Below are 17,506 nucleotides of genomic sequence, written 5' to 3' on the forward strand. Positions count from 1 at the left end.
CTCGCGATCAGGACGAGATTCCGTACAATTTGCCAAATTCAGAGCCAAAGTACAACTAAACTGCAGGTTCATTTTCCCATTCGTGTTCTCCAGTGTTCAAAATACATAATTAAATAGTCGTTCAATCATAGACTGATGTCTGTAGACAGGTCGACAGAGTGAACCAATTGCTTAACCCCGTTTAGCGCTTTGCGCATGCGGAGTGATGAGGATGATCCTCCAAGTGTGTGCAAGCTGCACAAAGCAACTGCTATCGCTTACTACAAACCCCTTACCGGGTAGGTCATACTGCAATGCCATAGGCATCGGATCATCATTGAATTCCCCTTATTGGTTCCTTGTACCGCAAGAGGGAAGCGGCTTATATTAGACTTAAACCTTCAATGAGGTATGGCCAGCTTCGTCTGGTGTTGGGATATCTGCTCCGTGCTGATTACGGTGAAGTAGCCAGAAACGTGTGTGTGTGTGTGTGTGTGTGTGTGTGTGTGTGTGTGTGTGTGTGTGTGTGTGTGTGTGTGTGTGTGTGTGTGTGTGTGTGTGTGTGTGTGTGTGTGTGTATGTGTGTGTGTGTGTGTGGATGGTTGTTTATCTGACGCGTACATGTCGAGAATATACTTAACTTCTCGTGTCTATGATACTGCAGGACAGTAAAGAGTTGTACGAGTAAAAACTCCAAACACAACCATCACAGCCGGACTGGAAGCTTAAAAAAAAGACTATCAGCAACAACAAATATGCGTGCACACACACACACACACACACACACACACACACACACACACACACACACACACACACACACACACACACACACACACACACACACACACACAGTTTGCATGTATACTTCAGAGTTGTATTTATTTTCCTAATTTCTTCATATTTTCCTCCTTCCACCCACCTTATAGCTCTAAGCATGCTGGTCGCTTGGTCAAGGCCTTGTTGTACAACTTCATCCGTCGGGATCATTTCCCCAGCCTTACGGTCCATAAAACTCCTGCATTGCATCATGAGGACAGTGGCGGTGGTGCTGGTGGAAGTGGAGGCTTGCTCTATGACCTGGCATCAGGAGTGGCAAGTAAGACACTGATGGTGACACATTTTGTCAATCACTGTTTAGTGATGTCATGTTGAGCCGTTTTCATCCAACACTCCAACTTAAGGCTCTGACCTCAATGTTGCAGTTAAGAACCGGTCATCAAAAATGTAACTTTCCGAAAGCTGGAGAAATATTGTGATGGGTTCGTCTCAGGGTGGAATACAAGGGGAGTTCTTGCAATCGACTTCCCCAATGCGATCCTGAAATGGCTGCTCCACCGATAACTCCACCATGCGACGGGTTGTTGATGAACCACAGACACTGTCTGAAATGTTTAATTACAGTTGGGTCCAGCGTCCAAATCCCGCTTTACCTTCCCAGCAAATTAACCCCCTCCCCCCCCCCCCCAGATGAGTAACTGTTCTTTCCAATGCGCAATGGATTCCAGGATAAGAGAGCTTTACCGTAGATTTACACGTTGGTTACTGACGATTTATGCATGACGCACCGGCTCGGCGAACTCCCCGATTGCAGCACGCTATGTCTAATCAATGAAAACTGACAACCGCACAGTTTGGAAGGGATGATTATTATTTAACAAAGGCACGTACTGTATTTACAGAGCAAACGGTCACAAGTAGCAAAACCTTATCTATGCACATAAGTCCCTTGGTCAGTCACTTGTCACAAATAACACAGGTGCCACTCATTCTGGGGAAAAGGAAGATGAGCAAGATGGATAGCCAGATGGAGAGGTTATTGGGGTATATTTTCAGACCCACCCTTACCCAAAATGTGATCCGGCTGGCTCACGTGTTACCGAGCTGGGTGGGCGTTAATGTATGTGTGAAGAGGTGCGAAGTATCAGGTGTTGGAGTGTGAAGTGTGAAATTTCAAGTGGACCCTGAAAGTGAACGTTGGCACGTCTGCTGATTGCTCTGGCGTTCAAAGGGAATGAGGGAGATCGAGCTGAGGAGATTGTCTGCAGGCGCATGCTCGGGTGGCAACCTCGTTCAGGAGCACTTTCCTTGTCGGTCCCTCGGACTGCCCCTCTCTTGGTTCCAGGCTCCGGTTTCCACTTCAGGCTCCTCCGATGTCCTTGTTGTTGCTCCCAGATGAGGCTGCTCTTGGCTGCAATCTCATCAGCCTGTTATAGTTGTGTGGCCTGTCGGCAACCAAGTCTGTGCGCCCCCATGATCCAGCAGCACTCAATGGTTGTGTCATGTGATCCATTGGCTCCCATTAGTTGTGTCCTGTGATCCGGAATTGGTTTGCAGCTCGTTGATTCCTCCTTCGAATGACATTGCCGATTACGTCATGGGGTTTCTTGCTAACGGCACCACCATGTTCTCCCGGTTTGTGTTTGCGATCTTTGCTGTGGTGGTGTTGTTGGTTTTGTGGGAGCGCGAGTCGTGTGAAGTATTTTGTCAAGCGTGTTTGATGTGTTTTAGAGAGGGAGAAGGAGATGTGTATATGTATGTATGTATATGTATGTATGTATGTATATGTATATATATATATATATATATATATATATAACGATGGAGCTGACGCTGATACGGACACATCACATATTTCCCCACATAATGAACGTCGGATTCCCTGGTTTAGCTAAACGAAATTCTATGACATCACTGCACTAGGGTTCTTTGTGCTTTGGTGTGCGTCACCCTGGGGGGTTTTGAAAAGCATCACAATACATTTCCTTAATACTGCAGTATTTCCTGGTCAACCATGAACCACCATCCTCTGACTGACTTTGATCTATGTTTCATGGACTTGATTCCTGCTTTCATTGTTCTTCTGGTATTTCCTCTATAGTCCAGGCACCCTGTGGATATACCCGAAACAAATAGCAATAGTTTTCGGACATTATTTTTCCAAGTCCTTATACATCTGGGAGATTCATATTGAAAATCTACCAAAATAAAAATAGTGGAACATATTTTTAGGGAGACAGTTTCGCCGTACCCCCTTAAATTCCAGAAATTGTATCGGGTGAAAATACAAAATAACAGAAATACATCCAAATGCTTTCAAAATGAGTTATAAATGTTATGGATGAATCGTATAGTCATATTAAATGTCACTATTAGTCCAGTTTATACAAACAACAAGAGTTCAGTCGAGTGCAAACCCTGTCCCGGCCAAAAACGTGGATCGATTTTTACCTCAATACCGATGTACTTGTATTGTTATGTTAAGCACAAACTAGGCCAATGTACTCCTATTTATGATATAATATGATCTACATACAAATATCCATTACCATTATTCTTTAAAATGTGTAGCTCTGCAAGTTTTACACTGTGTGAGATCGGTTTAGTAATGATTTATTGATGATTTTTTTTGCAGAAAGTCTCAAGTGAAACATCAAGATGGGGATGACTGTGTAATTTGCCAAAAAACAGTGTCAGGTGGAGAGCGAACTGTTACATTAACACAAAAGGGATGTGATGGTATCCTGAAAGCCAGCGAAGCCAGAGGCAAAGATATAACAGTCGTAGCTGGCCAGTCTGTCCATGTGAAGTGCAGAAGTGACTATACCAACCCGAGATCAATCCTGTATCACAACAAACGTAAACTTTCTGGTGAACAGGATCATCATCTTCAGCACACACTTAGATCGAAAGAAACTACATTCAGTTATGACGAGGATTGTGTATTGTGTGGTTGTCCAGATGTATACAAAGGCAAGAAATCAGAACATAAACTTATTCCTGTTAGAACAATGGATTTCCAGAACAAAATACTGAAGGCATGTGATGAGTTCAAGGGAGAATGGGCTGACATTGTAATAGGTAGGGTGTTTTTTGTTCAAGACCTGCCTGCTGCAGATGCAGAATATCACAACATTTGTAGTGTCAACTTTAGAACAGGGAAACAAGTGCCAATCGTTTTTCAGCAAGCCATAGAGCAGAGAGCTGTAAAATGCAAGAAAATCAGTGGAAGTGGCAAACCGAAGGACTCGAAAAAATCCGAAGCTTTTCAAGCAGTAGTAGAGTATCTTGAAAACAATGATGACGAGCAGGTGACCATCAACGATTTGAAAAGCAAGATGAAAGAATATCTCCAAGATACTGACATAGAGCCATACAGCTTTCCACATATGAAATCTGAACTAACAAAAACATTTCAGTGACAGAATAACCATCACAGAGATCAATGGCAAACAAAATGTAGTAACATTTCACATCACCGCTTCCAACATCCTACATAATTTTCATCAACAAACGATGCAAGACAAAAAGGATGAGAAGACCCACGTAATTGAAGCAGAAGCTAAGTTCATAAAACAGGACATAAAAGACCTTGATCAGACCAGGAACACCTATCCCACTGCCGCCGAAATATCAACAGAAACAGCACTGGAGTTCGTGCCACCATCCTTGCAGCAGTTGTTAAACACAATATTCTGTGGAAAAGATCGAAGCACCAAAATTGCTTCAATAGGACAAGCGATCATGCAGGCAACGTGGCCTCGTATCCTTCTGGCACCATTACAAATTGGTTTGGGTGTTCAAATGCACCACCACTTCCAATCAAAATTTTTGATGGATTCTTTATATCACCATGGGTTTTCCTGCTCTTACAGTGAAGTGAAGAAGTACGAAAGAAGTTCTTCAGTTGCACATGGCACAGAGATTCAAAACTTCAGTGCAAACAATTTTATACAATATTCTGCTGACAATGTTGACCACAATGTGAGAAGTATTGACGGCAAGGGTACGTTCCACGGTATGGGAATTATTGCTATGGTGACACCTGGGACAAAATCATCAAGAACCATTCCAAGAGTGAAAGTCACATCTGGTGATATTGCTTCTGTTGGACGGATAAATGTTCAGCACTTCTTCTCAGAAAGAGATAGCCTCCAGTCTCTCCTTTACCAGCCAATAACAAACCCAAATGCGAAAGAACCATGTGCAGATGTAGATCTACTTTGGAAGTCATCGCTGCTGCTGAAAGTCCCAAGACCCCAGTGGTCTGGGTTCATGCAGCTCATCCACAAAGGAGAACATCCTGGTGTGTTGTCGGTCATGTTTCTCCCCATGATTGATTTGGATCCAAATGATATCCCCTGCATTTATTCTACATTAAAATTCATATCTTCCCATGCAAGTCAGTACCAAGCATACCCAGTGGTGACATTTGATCAACCGTTATGGTGGAAGGCACACATAATGGTAGAGAATCTTCCTGAATTGCAACCAACTGTTGTTCGTTTGGGAGGCTTCCATACAAAAATGAGCTTCCTGGGATCCATTGGCCACCTGATGAGTGGATCAGGCCTTCAGGAGCTGTTGGAAGTAGTGTATGCTGACAACACAGTGGTACATAATATGTTCTCAGGAAAGGCAGTCAGCCGTACAGTCTGCCTCCAACATCAGCTGCAGCTAAATATCACAGCCTCAGAGTGTATCAACAGGTTCAAGTGTGGTTCGGCCATGGTGACCAAGTACCTCCAGATCAATGGGGCTGGAAAGTGGGTGAAGGGAAACTGGCCCCAATTTTGACCGACAATACACCAACACCACAAAAGTTACTGAAAGTGATACGGTGTAATTGTGAAACAGGGTGCGACAGTTTGAGATGTATCTGCTGAAAAAATGGATTGGATTGTTCCATGGCCTGCAGTGAATGTCGTGGGGTGTGTGCAAACATTTCACTGTCGGCTGACACAGACTCGGAGGAAGACCCAACAGAGCGTTAATTTGAGTATTAGATGGCCGTGGCCTTCCGATGTTTCACAACAGATTCAGCTTCAATTGTGATTGTTTAACCCTGGTGTATACAGATGTACTTGATGTGTAATACTATGTTATATAATGTACTATTTAAAGTTACATAAATTTTATAAACGCGAGACTTCAATATGTGAAATGTTGTTACCGGTACGAACTGAAGCCAGCCGCCCGCTGAGCCCGGTCACCGCCAATTTTATGAATGTGGTATCATTCTGACCCATATCAAGTATTTCTATAGGTTGAGATTATGTTTTTAACTTCCAGTGCAAATATCTGATGCTCCTGTCGTATATTAAACTATTGTTTATAAGACTGAAACACATTTTTGTTATTTTTCATTTTCGACATTCAAATTTTTGAATTTTACGGGTGGGGGTAAGTTTTCTCAAAAAAAAAAAAGTTCCACTGAATAGATTTTGGTAGATTTTTTTTTTTTTAATAGGATAGTCCCAGGTACATTAGGAATCATCAAAAACAGGTTTGAAAACTATTGTAATTTGTTTTGGGTTACCACCTTTTTCAGCACAGGGTGCCTGGACTACTATTGCAGAAATGCTTGTTGTACCCAATTGTGCCTGAAGGCCTGGACTCTCGCTCTTGCTCTCGCTCGCTCTGTGTCTCGCTTGCTCTCTGTGTGTCTCGCTCGCTCTCTGCGTGTCTCGCTCGCTCTCTGCGTGTCCCGCTCGCTCTCTGCGTGTCCCGCTCGCTCTCTGCGTGTCCCGCTCGCTCTCTGCGTGTCCCGCTCGCTCTCTGCGTGTCTCGCTCGCTCTCTGCGTGTCTCGCTCGCTCTGCGTGTCTCGCTCGCTCTGCGTGTCTCGCTCGCTCTCTGCGTGTCTCGCTCGCTCTCTGCGTGTCTCGCTCGCTCTCTGCGTGTCTCGCTCGCTCTCTGCGTGTCTCGCTCGCTCTCTGCGTGTCTCGCTCGCTCTCTGCGTGTCCCGCTCGCTCTCTGCGTGTCCCGCTCGCTCTCTGCGTGTCCCGCTCGCTCTCTGCGTGTCCCGCTCGCTCTCTGCGTGTCCCGCTCGCTCTCTGCGTGTCCCGCTCGCTCTCTGCGTGTCCCGCTCGCTCTCTGCGTGTCCCGCTCGCTCTCTGCGTGTCCCGCTCGCTCTCTGCGTGTCCCGCTCGCTCTCTGCGTGTCCCGCTCGCTCTCTGCGTGTCTCGCTCGCTCTCTGCGTGTCTCGCTCGCTCTCTGCGTGTCTCGCTCGCTCTCTGCGTGTCTCGCTCGCTCTCTGCGTGTCTCGCTCGCTCTCTGCGTGTCTCGCTCGCTCTCTGCGTGTCTCGCTCGCTCTCTGCGTGTCTCGCTCGCTCTCTGCGTGTCTCGCTCGCTCTCTGCGTGTCTCGCTCGCTCTCTGCGTGTCTCGCTCGCTCTCTGCGTGTCTCGCTCGCTCTCTGCGTGTCTCGCTCGCTCTCTGCGTGTCTCGCTCGCTCTCTGCGTGTCTCGCTCGCTCTCTGCGTGTCTCGCTCGCTCTCTGCGTGTCTCGCTCGCTCTCTGCGTGTCTCGCTCGCTCTCTGCGTGTCTCGCTCGCTCTCTGCGTGTCTCGCTCGCTCTCTGCGTGTCTCGCTCGCTCTCTGCGTGTCTCGCTCGCTCTCTGCGTGTCTCGCTCGCTCTCTGCGTGTCTCGCTCGCTCTCTGCGTGTCTCGCTCGCTCTCTGCGTGTCTCGCTCGCTCTCTGCGTGTCTCGCTCGCTCTCTGCGTGTCTCGCTCGCTCTCTGCGTGTCTCGCTCGCTCTCTGCGTGTCTCGCTCGCTCTCTGCGTGTCTCGCTCGCTCTCTGCGTGTCCCGCTCGCTCTCTGCGTGTCCCGCTCGCTCTCTGCGTGTCCCGCTCGCTCTCTGCGTGTCTCGCTCGCTCTCTGCGTGTCCCGCTCGCTCTCTGCGTGTCCCGCTCGCTCTCTGCGTGTCCCGCTCGCTCTCTGCGTGTCCCGCTCGCTCTCTGCGTGTCCCGCTCGCTCTCTGCGTGTCCCGCTCGCTCTCTGCGTGTCCCGCTCGCTCTCTGCGTGTCCCGCTCGCTCTCTGCGTGTCCCGCTCGCTCTCTGCGTGTCCCGCTCGCTCTCTGCGTGTCCCGCTCGCTCTCTGCGTGTCCCGCTCGCTCTCTGCGTGTCCCGCTCGCTCTCTGCGTGTCTCGCTCGCTCTCTGCGTGTCTCGCTCGCTCTCTGCGTGTCTCGCTCGCTCTCTGCGTGTCTCGCTCGCTCTCTGCGTGTCTCGCTCGCTCTCTGCGTGTCTCGCTCGCTCTCTGCGTGTCTCGCTCGCTCTCTGCGTGTCCCGCTCGCTCTCTGCGTGTCCCGCTCGCTCTCTGCGTGTCCCGCTCGCTCTCTGCGTGTCCCGCTCGCTCTCTGCGTGTCCCGCTCGCTCTCTGCGTGTCCCGCTCGCTCTCTGCGTGTCCCGCTCGCTCTCTGCGTGTCCCGCTCGCTCTCTGCGTGTCCCGCTCGCTCTCTGCGTGTCCCGCTCGCTCTCTGCGTGTCCCGCTCGCTCTCTGCGTGTCCCGCTCGCTCTCTGCGTGTCCCGCTCGCTCTCTGCGTGTCCCGCTCGCTCTCTGCGTGTCCCGCTCGCTCTCTGCGTGTCCCGCTCGCTCTCTGCGTGTCCCGCTCGCTCTCTGCGTGTCCCGCTCGCTCTCTGCGTGTCTCGCTCGCTCTCTGCGTGTCTCGCTCGCTCTCTGCGTGTCTCGCTCGCTCTCTGCGTGTCTCGCTCGCTCTCTGCGTGTCTCGCTCGCTCTCTGCGTGTCCCGCTCGCTCTCTGCGTGTCCCGCTCGCTCTCTGCGTGTCCCGCTCGCTCTCTGCGTGTCCCGCTCGCTCTCCTTCTCTCTCCTTCTCTCTCCTTCTCTCTCCTTCTCTCTCCTTCTCTCTCCTCTTCTCTCTCCTCTTCTCTCTCCTCTTCTCTCTCCTCTTCTCTCTCCTCTTCTCTCTCCTTCTCTCTCCTCTTCTCTCTCCTCTTCTCTCTCCTCTTCTCTCTCCTCTTCTCTCTCCTCTTCTCTCTCCTCTTCTCTCTCCTCTTCTCTCTCCTCTTCTCTCTCCTCTTCTCTCTCCTCTTCTCTCTCCTCTTCTCTCTCCTCTTCTCTCTCCTCTTCTCTCTCCTCTTCTCTCTCCTCTTCTCTCTCCTCTTCTCTCTCCTCTTCTCTCTCCTCTTCTCTCTCCTCTTCTCTCTTTCTCTCTTTCTTTCTTTGTCTCTCTTTCTTTCTTTGTCTCTCTTTCTTTCTTTGTCTCTCTTTCTTTCTTTGTCTCTCTTTCTTTCTTTTTCACTGTGATCACAATGTTGACGATTCTCATGATGTGCTTGTGAACGTGCTTTGTGTTAAAATCTGCTCACATGCTCCTCTGTAGCTTTGATGGGTCTATGAAGCACATAACCATGCTGGATCCTGCCTGCTGCCTTATGTTCCTCCTGCGTCAGAGTATATTCAAGTAATAATGTGTGCTGATTAGCAACCTTGTGTATCAGCCCAGAAAAACCCGGACACCTCTTTCGGGTAAAGGATGGGGTGCTGTGATAGAGAGCATCATGGTTCTTCATGCTTCTTTTTATACACAGAGTGCATAGAGTTACATGATTGATATGAGTTGAACTGGCGGAAGGAGTTTAAAGCCCAAGCATTAAATAAACACATCGTCTCGCATTAACTTGAGACACTCCGTTTTATTAAACTGTCGAATCTCTTGTGATGAGGCCAAAGCACAAGACCTGTTGCTGTTATCACAGGTAGGTCGGTGATCTCTGGTACGTTTCCTGGAGACCCAGAGAGTAAGGGATAAGGCAGGGAAAAGAGACTTGTGGGGGGGGGGGGGGGAGAAAGGCAAGTGTTATAGCCTCGGAAGAGAGGGAGGGTAGGTGAGACTTTTAGCGGGGTCTTTGGGAAGGCCAGGAGGAAGGAACTGGAGAACCAATGAGAGGTTTGCACTCTAAGGGGAGCGATTAGCAAGCTTTGGTGGGAAGGTGGGGATTGTGGGATATGGAACGGGTTTCAGCGAGAAGCAATAGTTCATGTCTGGTCAGTATTTGGGACTGCCACAGGTAACATGTAACCCAGTGCTACCTGCCGCATGGTCAGGTTGTCGGCAACTAAACCGACACCCCTCACTGGCTTTCCAATTGGGGAGGGTGACTGCGACACCCTGTCAGGACTAAAAACAACATCTGACAAAGGGCGGATGAGCTCCCTTCGGGAGCCAACGGCCATCCAGTAAGGAGATGGTGTCTCCTAAAAAACACTCATCCGGATTGGACCAGTCTGTGGCAACTCAGGTACTGCCGACAAGGGTAGTGGAACCCTTGATGTGAGGTGTATGAGCTATTATTAGCCAACAGCAACCACCAAAATGCGGATAAGTTGGTATATCGCCAACGACAGCCACAAAACCACACGCGTGGGGAAGAGAGTGGATACATAGTGTTGCTGAAGTCGTGGAAGGCTAGCTCCTCATCCGGTGGATGACACTGCAGTCCAATTATTCCCCCAAACACTTTTGTACCATCTTCATGGTATAAGTGGGCACTGATATTTGTTTTCAGTGCCTATTTGTTTAAAAAAAAAAAAAAAAAAAAAAGGAGTGCATATTAAAACTAAGCCAATTATAGTTAATGGTTTAACGGAATTAGGTCAATTGGTCATGGCCTTGAAATGGAAATTTGCTTTTAGACTCTGGTACGGTGCCTTGTCCACCCTCCAATGTAACTGTGGTACCCTGAGATACGTGACCCCCCCCCTTCCCAGTCCAATTTGATATCGAAACATGATAATTACAATTTCATTGTTTTTCATGTAAACTTGATAATTTTTTGTTTTGACTGTTTGAGATGAATGATTAGTGCCCTGTAAGCACATTGGATCGATGAAATACCTTTATATCACATAAGCACGAAGGGTAATCAGTAATAAATACAATTTATGAGCTTTTGGTGAATTGTACTTGTAAGGAAATTGGAGGCCTGTTCTTAATCGCTTTATTTTACTTGATTATTCCCAGCGGGTCTGTGGACTGTTTTGACGCTTGGCGCGGGTACCGCAAACCATCAGGATGCTTCGTCCGTGCACCCTGGAGGTGACGTGCCGCTTGCCAATCAGAGTCTGCTGCTCCTGCTCGGGCTTACAAACCTCGGCGAGACCGAAGACGTGGTGAACCCTTATCGTGCTGCCATTGTCAACTGCACCAACACACAAGGTTCGATTGGCAGGTGGTATGTCTTCCAACTAAAGACAAAGCTGGGTGTCGATTTTTCTTTCTTTCGTACTAAAATTTGCATAAAGCGAAACAATTCAAATTTGTGAGCGTGCGAAGGATGATTGGGGAGCGGTACCTTGTGATTGTGAGCAAACTGGTCATAAAAGGATCACCCACCTGGACCTGGTGTCCACCAGTCGCTACTTGAAAAAGAAAGACGCGCGTCGCAGCTCCGAGATATTTGCAAAGTCCTTCCCACCTCCGACAGTTTGATGACTGTTGTCCATATACAACCCAGATTTCCTGACTCTTCTTGCCAGAAAGTTCTGATTCATGGAGGGAGTGGGGTGCTGAATGATGTGGAGGTATATTCGGCCCCTAAAATAGCGATCCTCATGTCCCATTTTGAGTGACTTGCTTTTAGAGAAACGCTTCAAATCCAGTTTTTGGCTTTTGGATTGGAGTTGATGTCCCGGTTATCTCCTCCCTTTGCGTGAGCCCCAGTTTCCTCATGATTATTGACCAATCTCTTCTGTGAGATCCCATATTTTATTGCAGTGTTATGTTATTGTTTTTCTCAATGTAACTGTGTGTGCATATTGTCACTTTACAGGATGTCAAATCCATTAATTACTTAAGACAATGTTTTTCAAAAGTTTTCGTTGCAAGGAAATTGCACGGCCATTGCTGATCCGTAACGACGAAGAGCATTGAGACGAGTGACTCCTGGAGATCGCATGTTGTGTTATGTAGCATTTTCATTGGCTTCCTCGTGACACATCATGATGCTTTGTTTCTTTGTTGAATGTATAGCTGTGCTGGATTTGTGCAATGTGAGAATTGGAGAGAAAATGGAAGTGTTAGAGGTATCGCGGAGGGAGAATACGAGCTTGGGAGGGAAAAGAAGGAGCATGTGTATAACTTATGAATGGGAGCGTGGCATGGGGGTTGTGCGTTCAAAATCCCTCTATAGTTAATTATTATTTAATATGTTGATGTTTGTTTGGTGGTTTCAATGGCCATCCATATGTTGGAGTTTTTTAGGGGGTTTTTTTCCTGCCTATAATCATATAGTCTTGGAATATTGTGCTCATTAGCCTGTCTGCCTGTGCAACAAGAGACGGTGATTTGCAAGATAAATTTTGAGAATATGGAGAACACGCATTGATAAATTTTACTTTTTAAAATTTTTTTTTGAACTTGTTTTCGTCGAGTTAAGTTCAAGTAAAAAACGGACGGGCTTTGCATTTTGAGATGCTTTCTCGTTGCATCTTGATTTGATTACCTCCGCCACCGAAGGTGAAGGAGGTACTGTTTTCACCCCTTTCTTTCTGTTTGTTTGTCTGTGTGCAGGATATCTCAAAAATCTGTGGACAGGTTTGGGTGTGTGACGAGGATAAACTGATTAGATTTTGGTGAAGATCCGGATCTGGATCTGACCACTAGAATTTTTAGCGATTTTTCGCCGTTGAGAGATCGGGCCAAAAACGATATTTCGCACGATATCTCAAAGTTGTTGACGGATTCGGATGAAACTTGGTGGACACTTTGGGTGTGTGACAAGGAAGAATTGATTCAATTTTGGTAAAAATCCGAATCCGGATCTGTACATTTGAATTATTTAATTTTTAAAATGATTCTTCACCATTGAGAGATCGGGCCAAAAACAATATATAGCACGATATCTCAAAAATGTATTGGGCCCTTGTATTTTTGTGGATCAGGCATTGCGTGGCGGAGGTATGTGCTCTACCGAGTTCCCTTATAGTTTATGCCTGTTTTTCTTTTGCCATCTGTCCATCTCTAAACCTGCTGTCCTCTTTTGATTCGCTCCACGAGTCAGACGTTCATATATGCAACAAAACAAAAAAAAAAAATGCATTTTATTGTTCACTTATTTGTTTGCTCCAAAAATTGCCCAAAAAATTTGTTTGTTTGTGGATACAGGTCCAGTGCCACCTGAGCGACACACTTTCCAGATCAACTTCAGCAGTCTGTTTGGAGCATTATGTGCGAGTCAGAATCATGATGCTCCAACGCTGCTCCTGTACCTCCTCCTCCACTACAACTCTTCCATGCGCACCTTTGTGCTCGCACGCACGGACATCGAGAACCTAGTACGAATATTTGCTGCTTGGACAGTGTACAGCGGCCTTGCTCTCGGGATTTCACTGTTCTTGTTTAATTATTCTATTCAAATCAATGTTCTCTACTCGTGGTTGATTTTTGGTGACCGAGCAGGGGAGGTTGTCATAATTGGGTGAAGGCAACAGGTGTTGGAAGATCAGAGTGATAAGTTTGGCCTGGATTGAGAAAGAAGAGAGAGAAGTGAAGTTTGGGGAATGGGGGGGGGGAGGAGCGAGAAGGGACAGTGGAGTAGAGTGAAAACATAAACAGGTGAATGAATGAACAGGAAAAGGAGTGGAGCGTGAAAGGGAAGAAACATTGTAACCTGCAAGAAGAGAGAAAGATGATGGTGGATAGGTATCTTGTGACTGTGAGTTGGGTTGGATGGGGATAATGGGGTCGACAAGATTATCAAGGGTTACATTGTCTTCTTGAACACCAGGAAGGAAAATTGGGATTGAACTCTCTTCGGAAGGCAGTTGCAGAAATGGGAGGTAAGAGTGGAGGTTGTGGAGGGGAAAGCCAATATTTTGAGAGTTTAGCCAGGAGGGGGTTACTGGAAGAAGGTGTTCATCTTGGAGGAGCTCCGGAGGGCTGAGAGAGAGAGAGAGAAGAGAGAAGAGAGAAGAGAGACTGAAGGAGAGGCGGTAACAAAATGGATTAGGGCAACAAACCTCGTACTTTGGCCTCGGCGCTAGAGATTCCAATATTTTCGAGAGCTTTAGATTCCATACAATCCATAGTCCAAGAGCATTAGGTCAAAATAAGCCCTAACCTGGACATTTTTGGTAACAAGCTGATTTTTTCAGGATAGGTCCAGGAATATGTCTAGAATAACATACTAAAAGTCCTCATAAATCCTCCTTGAGCGTTTTCCGCAATCCAAGATGGCGTCCAAAATGGCTGCCTCTTCTGTTTTTCTCATAACTTTGCAAGCAGGTTTCCCCAAAACACACTTTAAATGTCTACATATATGTTTTGAAGTATGAGGAACTCATTAGAATACATCTTAAGAGATGCTGAAGCACGCAAGTACCAATAAGACCTCTTGAGTTCTTCCAAAAGTCCAGGCAGAAGCAGACGCCGACACCCTGATTGTCTCCACAGCACTAGCACTGGCAGAGTCAGAACATGTGCCAGTTGCTGTCGTTGGTACAGACACAGACTTACTGGTAATGCTAGTTGCTCGGGCAACCTCTTCCACAGATGTGTACATGCTATGCCGCAGTAATCCTGTCACGGTCTTCAACATTCATGAGATTCAGCATGCCATAGGGGACACAAGAAATCACTTGATGTTTCTTCATGCTGTGACGGGATGTGACACGGTCTCTGCGATCTATCGTCAGGGCAAGCGTAAAGCTTTCAACATGGTGCACAAGAAGCGGGACTACGACTTGCTGGATACCTTCACAAACAGTGGAAGCACCCATGACGAGGTGGAAAAAGCTGGGGAAGGCTTCATTCTTAAGCTTTATGGAGCCAGCAGTTTTGAATCTCTTGATGACTACCGTCACATCGCATACAAACGGGCAATCGGTCGCAGTTCCCTGAGTTCATCCTTTCAGCTAGAAAGTCTACCTCCAACTAGTGCTGCAGCAAAGCAACATTCATATCGCGCCTATCTTACCGTCCAGGAATGGATGGGTAACTCCTTATCTCCAACAGAATGGGGCTGGCGATTTCAGGACGGGACTCTTACCCCGGTAGAAACAGACATTGCTGTTGCACCCGACACTTTGCTGAACATGGTGGCATGTGGGTGTAAACCAGATGGTTGCAGAAGCATGACATGTAGCTGCAAGAAACTTGGGCTCTTTTGTACCTCAATGTGCAGTAAATGCAGTGGTCTCAATTGCAACAATACAGCACCAACTCTTATAGATGCCGACGATGATATTACCCCAACTTCAGAGGACATCAACATTGAAGATACAGCATCCGACGATGAAGACAATGACTGATGCAACTAGGTGTGTGCATGCGTAAGGTAAAGATTCATCTGAAACTTTTGAGGTTTGAATCTCTAGCATGATCTTGTTTTGAATGTCTTTGCCTCTTGAAACAGGCTAAAACAGCAGTGTGTTGATAAGTGGCGGACATTTTGAGCACCATTTGAATTTCAGAAAGAACTTCAGCGGTTTTATTGTTTCCTTTGTACTTCAAAGTATCTGAATGAGTTCCTTATTTCTCAAGACATAATATATTTAGAGATTTAAAGTGCATATTGAGGTAACTTAGTCACAGGGTCATGAGAAAAACAGGAAATTGCAACCATCTTTGGCGCCATTTTGGATTTTGGGACTAGTTCAAGTAGTTTTATTGGTATAGATATGCGTGTTTCAAATCTGCGAATAAGAATTTATCTAGATTCCTTGACTCCCATAACATATATATATAAAGACATTTTAGTGTGCTTTATTGGGTTACTTAGTTTCAGAGTTATGAGAAAACAACAACAGGAAAAGGGGCATTTCGGGCGCCATTTTGAATTTCAGGATGAGCTCAAGTGTTTTTATTGGTAAATGCGTGTTTTTGAAAAATTCCCAATAAGTATATGATTCATTTCATTGAGTCGCAAAACATATATTAAGACATTTAAAGTGCGTGTTGAAGTACCTTGGTGTAAAACCAGAAACGGCAGCAATTTCAGACGCCATTTTGGATTTCTGAAAGAACTTAAGCGGTTTTATTCGTTTTTGTGTGTTTCAAAATCTTCCGATATGTATTGTATTGAGTTCCTTATACTTCAAAACATATGTGTAGACATTTAAAACGTGTTATAGGTAAACCTACTTGCAAAGTTATGAGAAAAACAGGAAATGGCGGCCATTTTGGACGCCATTTTGGATTGCGGAAAATGCTCAAGGAGGATTCATGAGGACTTTTAGTATGTTATTTCACACACATTCCTGGACCTTTCCTGAAAAAAATCAGCTTGTTACCAAAAATGTCCAGGTTAAACCCTAATGCTCTTGGACTACCAGGAGAGCCTTGATCTTTCTCCTCTACCTCTATAGCACATGCTAGGTGTGAATGCTCTGCACGTATTGCATGGGGTGGAGGGGTGGGTATCGACTCCCTTGTCTCAGCACTCATTTTAGGTACAAACGAGGTGAGGAGGTTTGAAGAACCTGAGCCGCAGCACCTCACGTCATCCCATTGGATGAGTGTGAAGGACAATTCCTTTTGATGTTAGCTCAATTTCTCACTGCTCAGTTTTGCCATCTCTGATATTGATGGTGAATGAAAGATCATGTCCTCATTTCCAGGTTCTGTACAGCATCTCTTTGTGGTTTCAGTTTCTCTCATTGAATTGAGCCACTCCAACAGTCGGTGATTGAATCACCTTTCAAAAGTGAAAATGTTCAAAACAAAATGTTGATTTTCTTTTTTCTTCTTCTGTTCATCTTTCCTGCAGGTTCTTCCCATTGCACAGACATTGTACTGGGTGGAAGAAAATAATTCTCAGCATGTGTACATGTCACTGATCGTGCTGCTGATTCTCAGTGAGGATGACACATTCAACGCCTCCATCCATGAAGTTGTGAGCCACAGCCTGACTTGTTCATTGTTATACATCTCTCTGTTAGGGCTAATGGGATGTACTGGGGAAGTTGGGGTAATGAGTATAGCTCGATACAGAATGGTCCATATGACTCATGACTCCTGTGCATATGTTACTCCAATGAGATATCGTCCATTCATATTGTTACCTTATGGGGTAGGGGCAGTCGTTAGAATTTAATGCTATATTCCCATTTCTGTTCACATAGTTTATAGGACTTTTGGTCCATATATTAAGGACAGGGTGATTGGGTGAAGCTGGGGGGGGGCACGTTTCTGCCTTTGGGCAAGTCTCAGGCCAGCAGGAAAGTACAAGTTACGTTGCCGAGCTGGTTCAGCAGCTCTACCTTCACGGCTATCAATCAGGGTGTTGCCGAAGTAGGTGCCAATCATCATTGGATGACAGCCATCGTGAGATTCCTGCAAATGCCATGAGGGCAGAAAAAGAGAGAGGGGAGAGATGTTCTCTCGAAGTCAAAGGTCCAACTGCCTTGCGCATAGATGGTCACTGCCTTCAACATCATTCGGACCACCTTCCCAGCATGTAGATGGTCCCTCCATTGCCCCCCAGCTGTCATTGGATGACACTGCCTTTTTGGCCATCCCGCCCCTTTTCTGTGCTCTACAGCCGACTTTACCTGCATGATCTGCAGTCCGCCGGCCACACAGTTTGTAATGGCAGGTCGGGTATGAGAGCATGCGCCCGAGCAGCACGTCACTGCGTCCAATTTCCGCCGGTACTCCAGGGGCATCCGTCTGGCCATCCCCTCGGCAGATGTCTTGCCCATCCCTATCTGCTTGAGATGTTGATCATCCTGCTACAACCACAAGGAATGTGGTCGGCCCATTGGCCACCTCCACTCATGAGGCTCCCTCGCT

The 17,506-nt window shown here is 46.6% G+C and overlaps 1 protein-coding gene across 2 annotated transcripts in view; it reads left to right on the plus strand.

Annotated features, from left to right (window-relative positions):
* DYM (dymeclin) overlaps window positions 1–17,506 on the plus strand; it is a 74,008-nt gene that overhangs the window by 17,055 nt on the left and 39,447 nt on the right. For both annotated transcript variants that reach the window (XM_085849466.1, XM_085849465.1), the window contains exons 8-11: window positions 909–1,078; window positions 10,739–10,933; window positions 12,881–13,050; window positions 16,482–16,607. In XM_085849466.1, coding sequence (XP_085705592.1) covers window positions 909–1,078; window positions 10,739–10,933; window positions 12,881–13,050; window positions 16,482–16,607 — 661 coding nt within the window. The remainder of the gene's footprint in view (window positions 1–908; window positions 1,079–10,738; window positions 10,934–12,880; window positions 13,051–16,481; window positions 16,608–17,506) is intronic.

This window comes from Eptatretus burgeri, chromosome 12 (assembly GCF_056783735.1).
Source record: "Eptatretus burgeri isolate ZD-2024b chromosome 12, Ebu_testis_v1, whole genome shotgun sequence".
In the NCBI taxonomy this organism is placed as follows: Eukaryota; Metazoa; Chordata; class Myxini; order Myxiniformes; family Myxinidae; genus Eptatretus; species Eptatretus burgeri.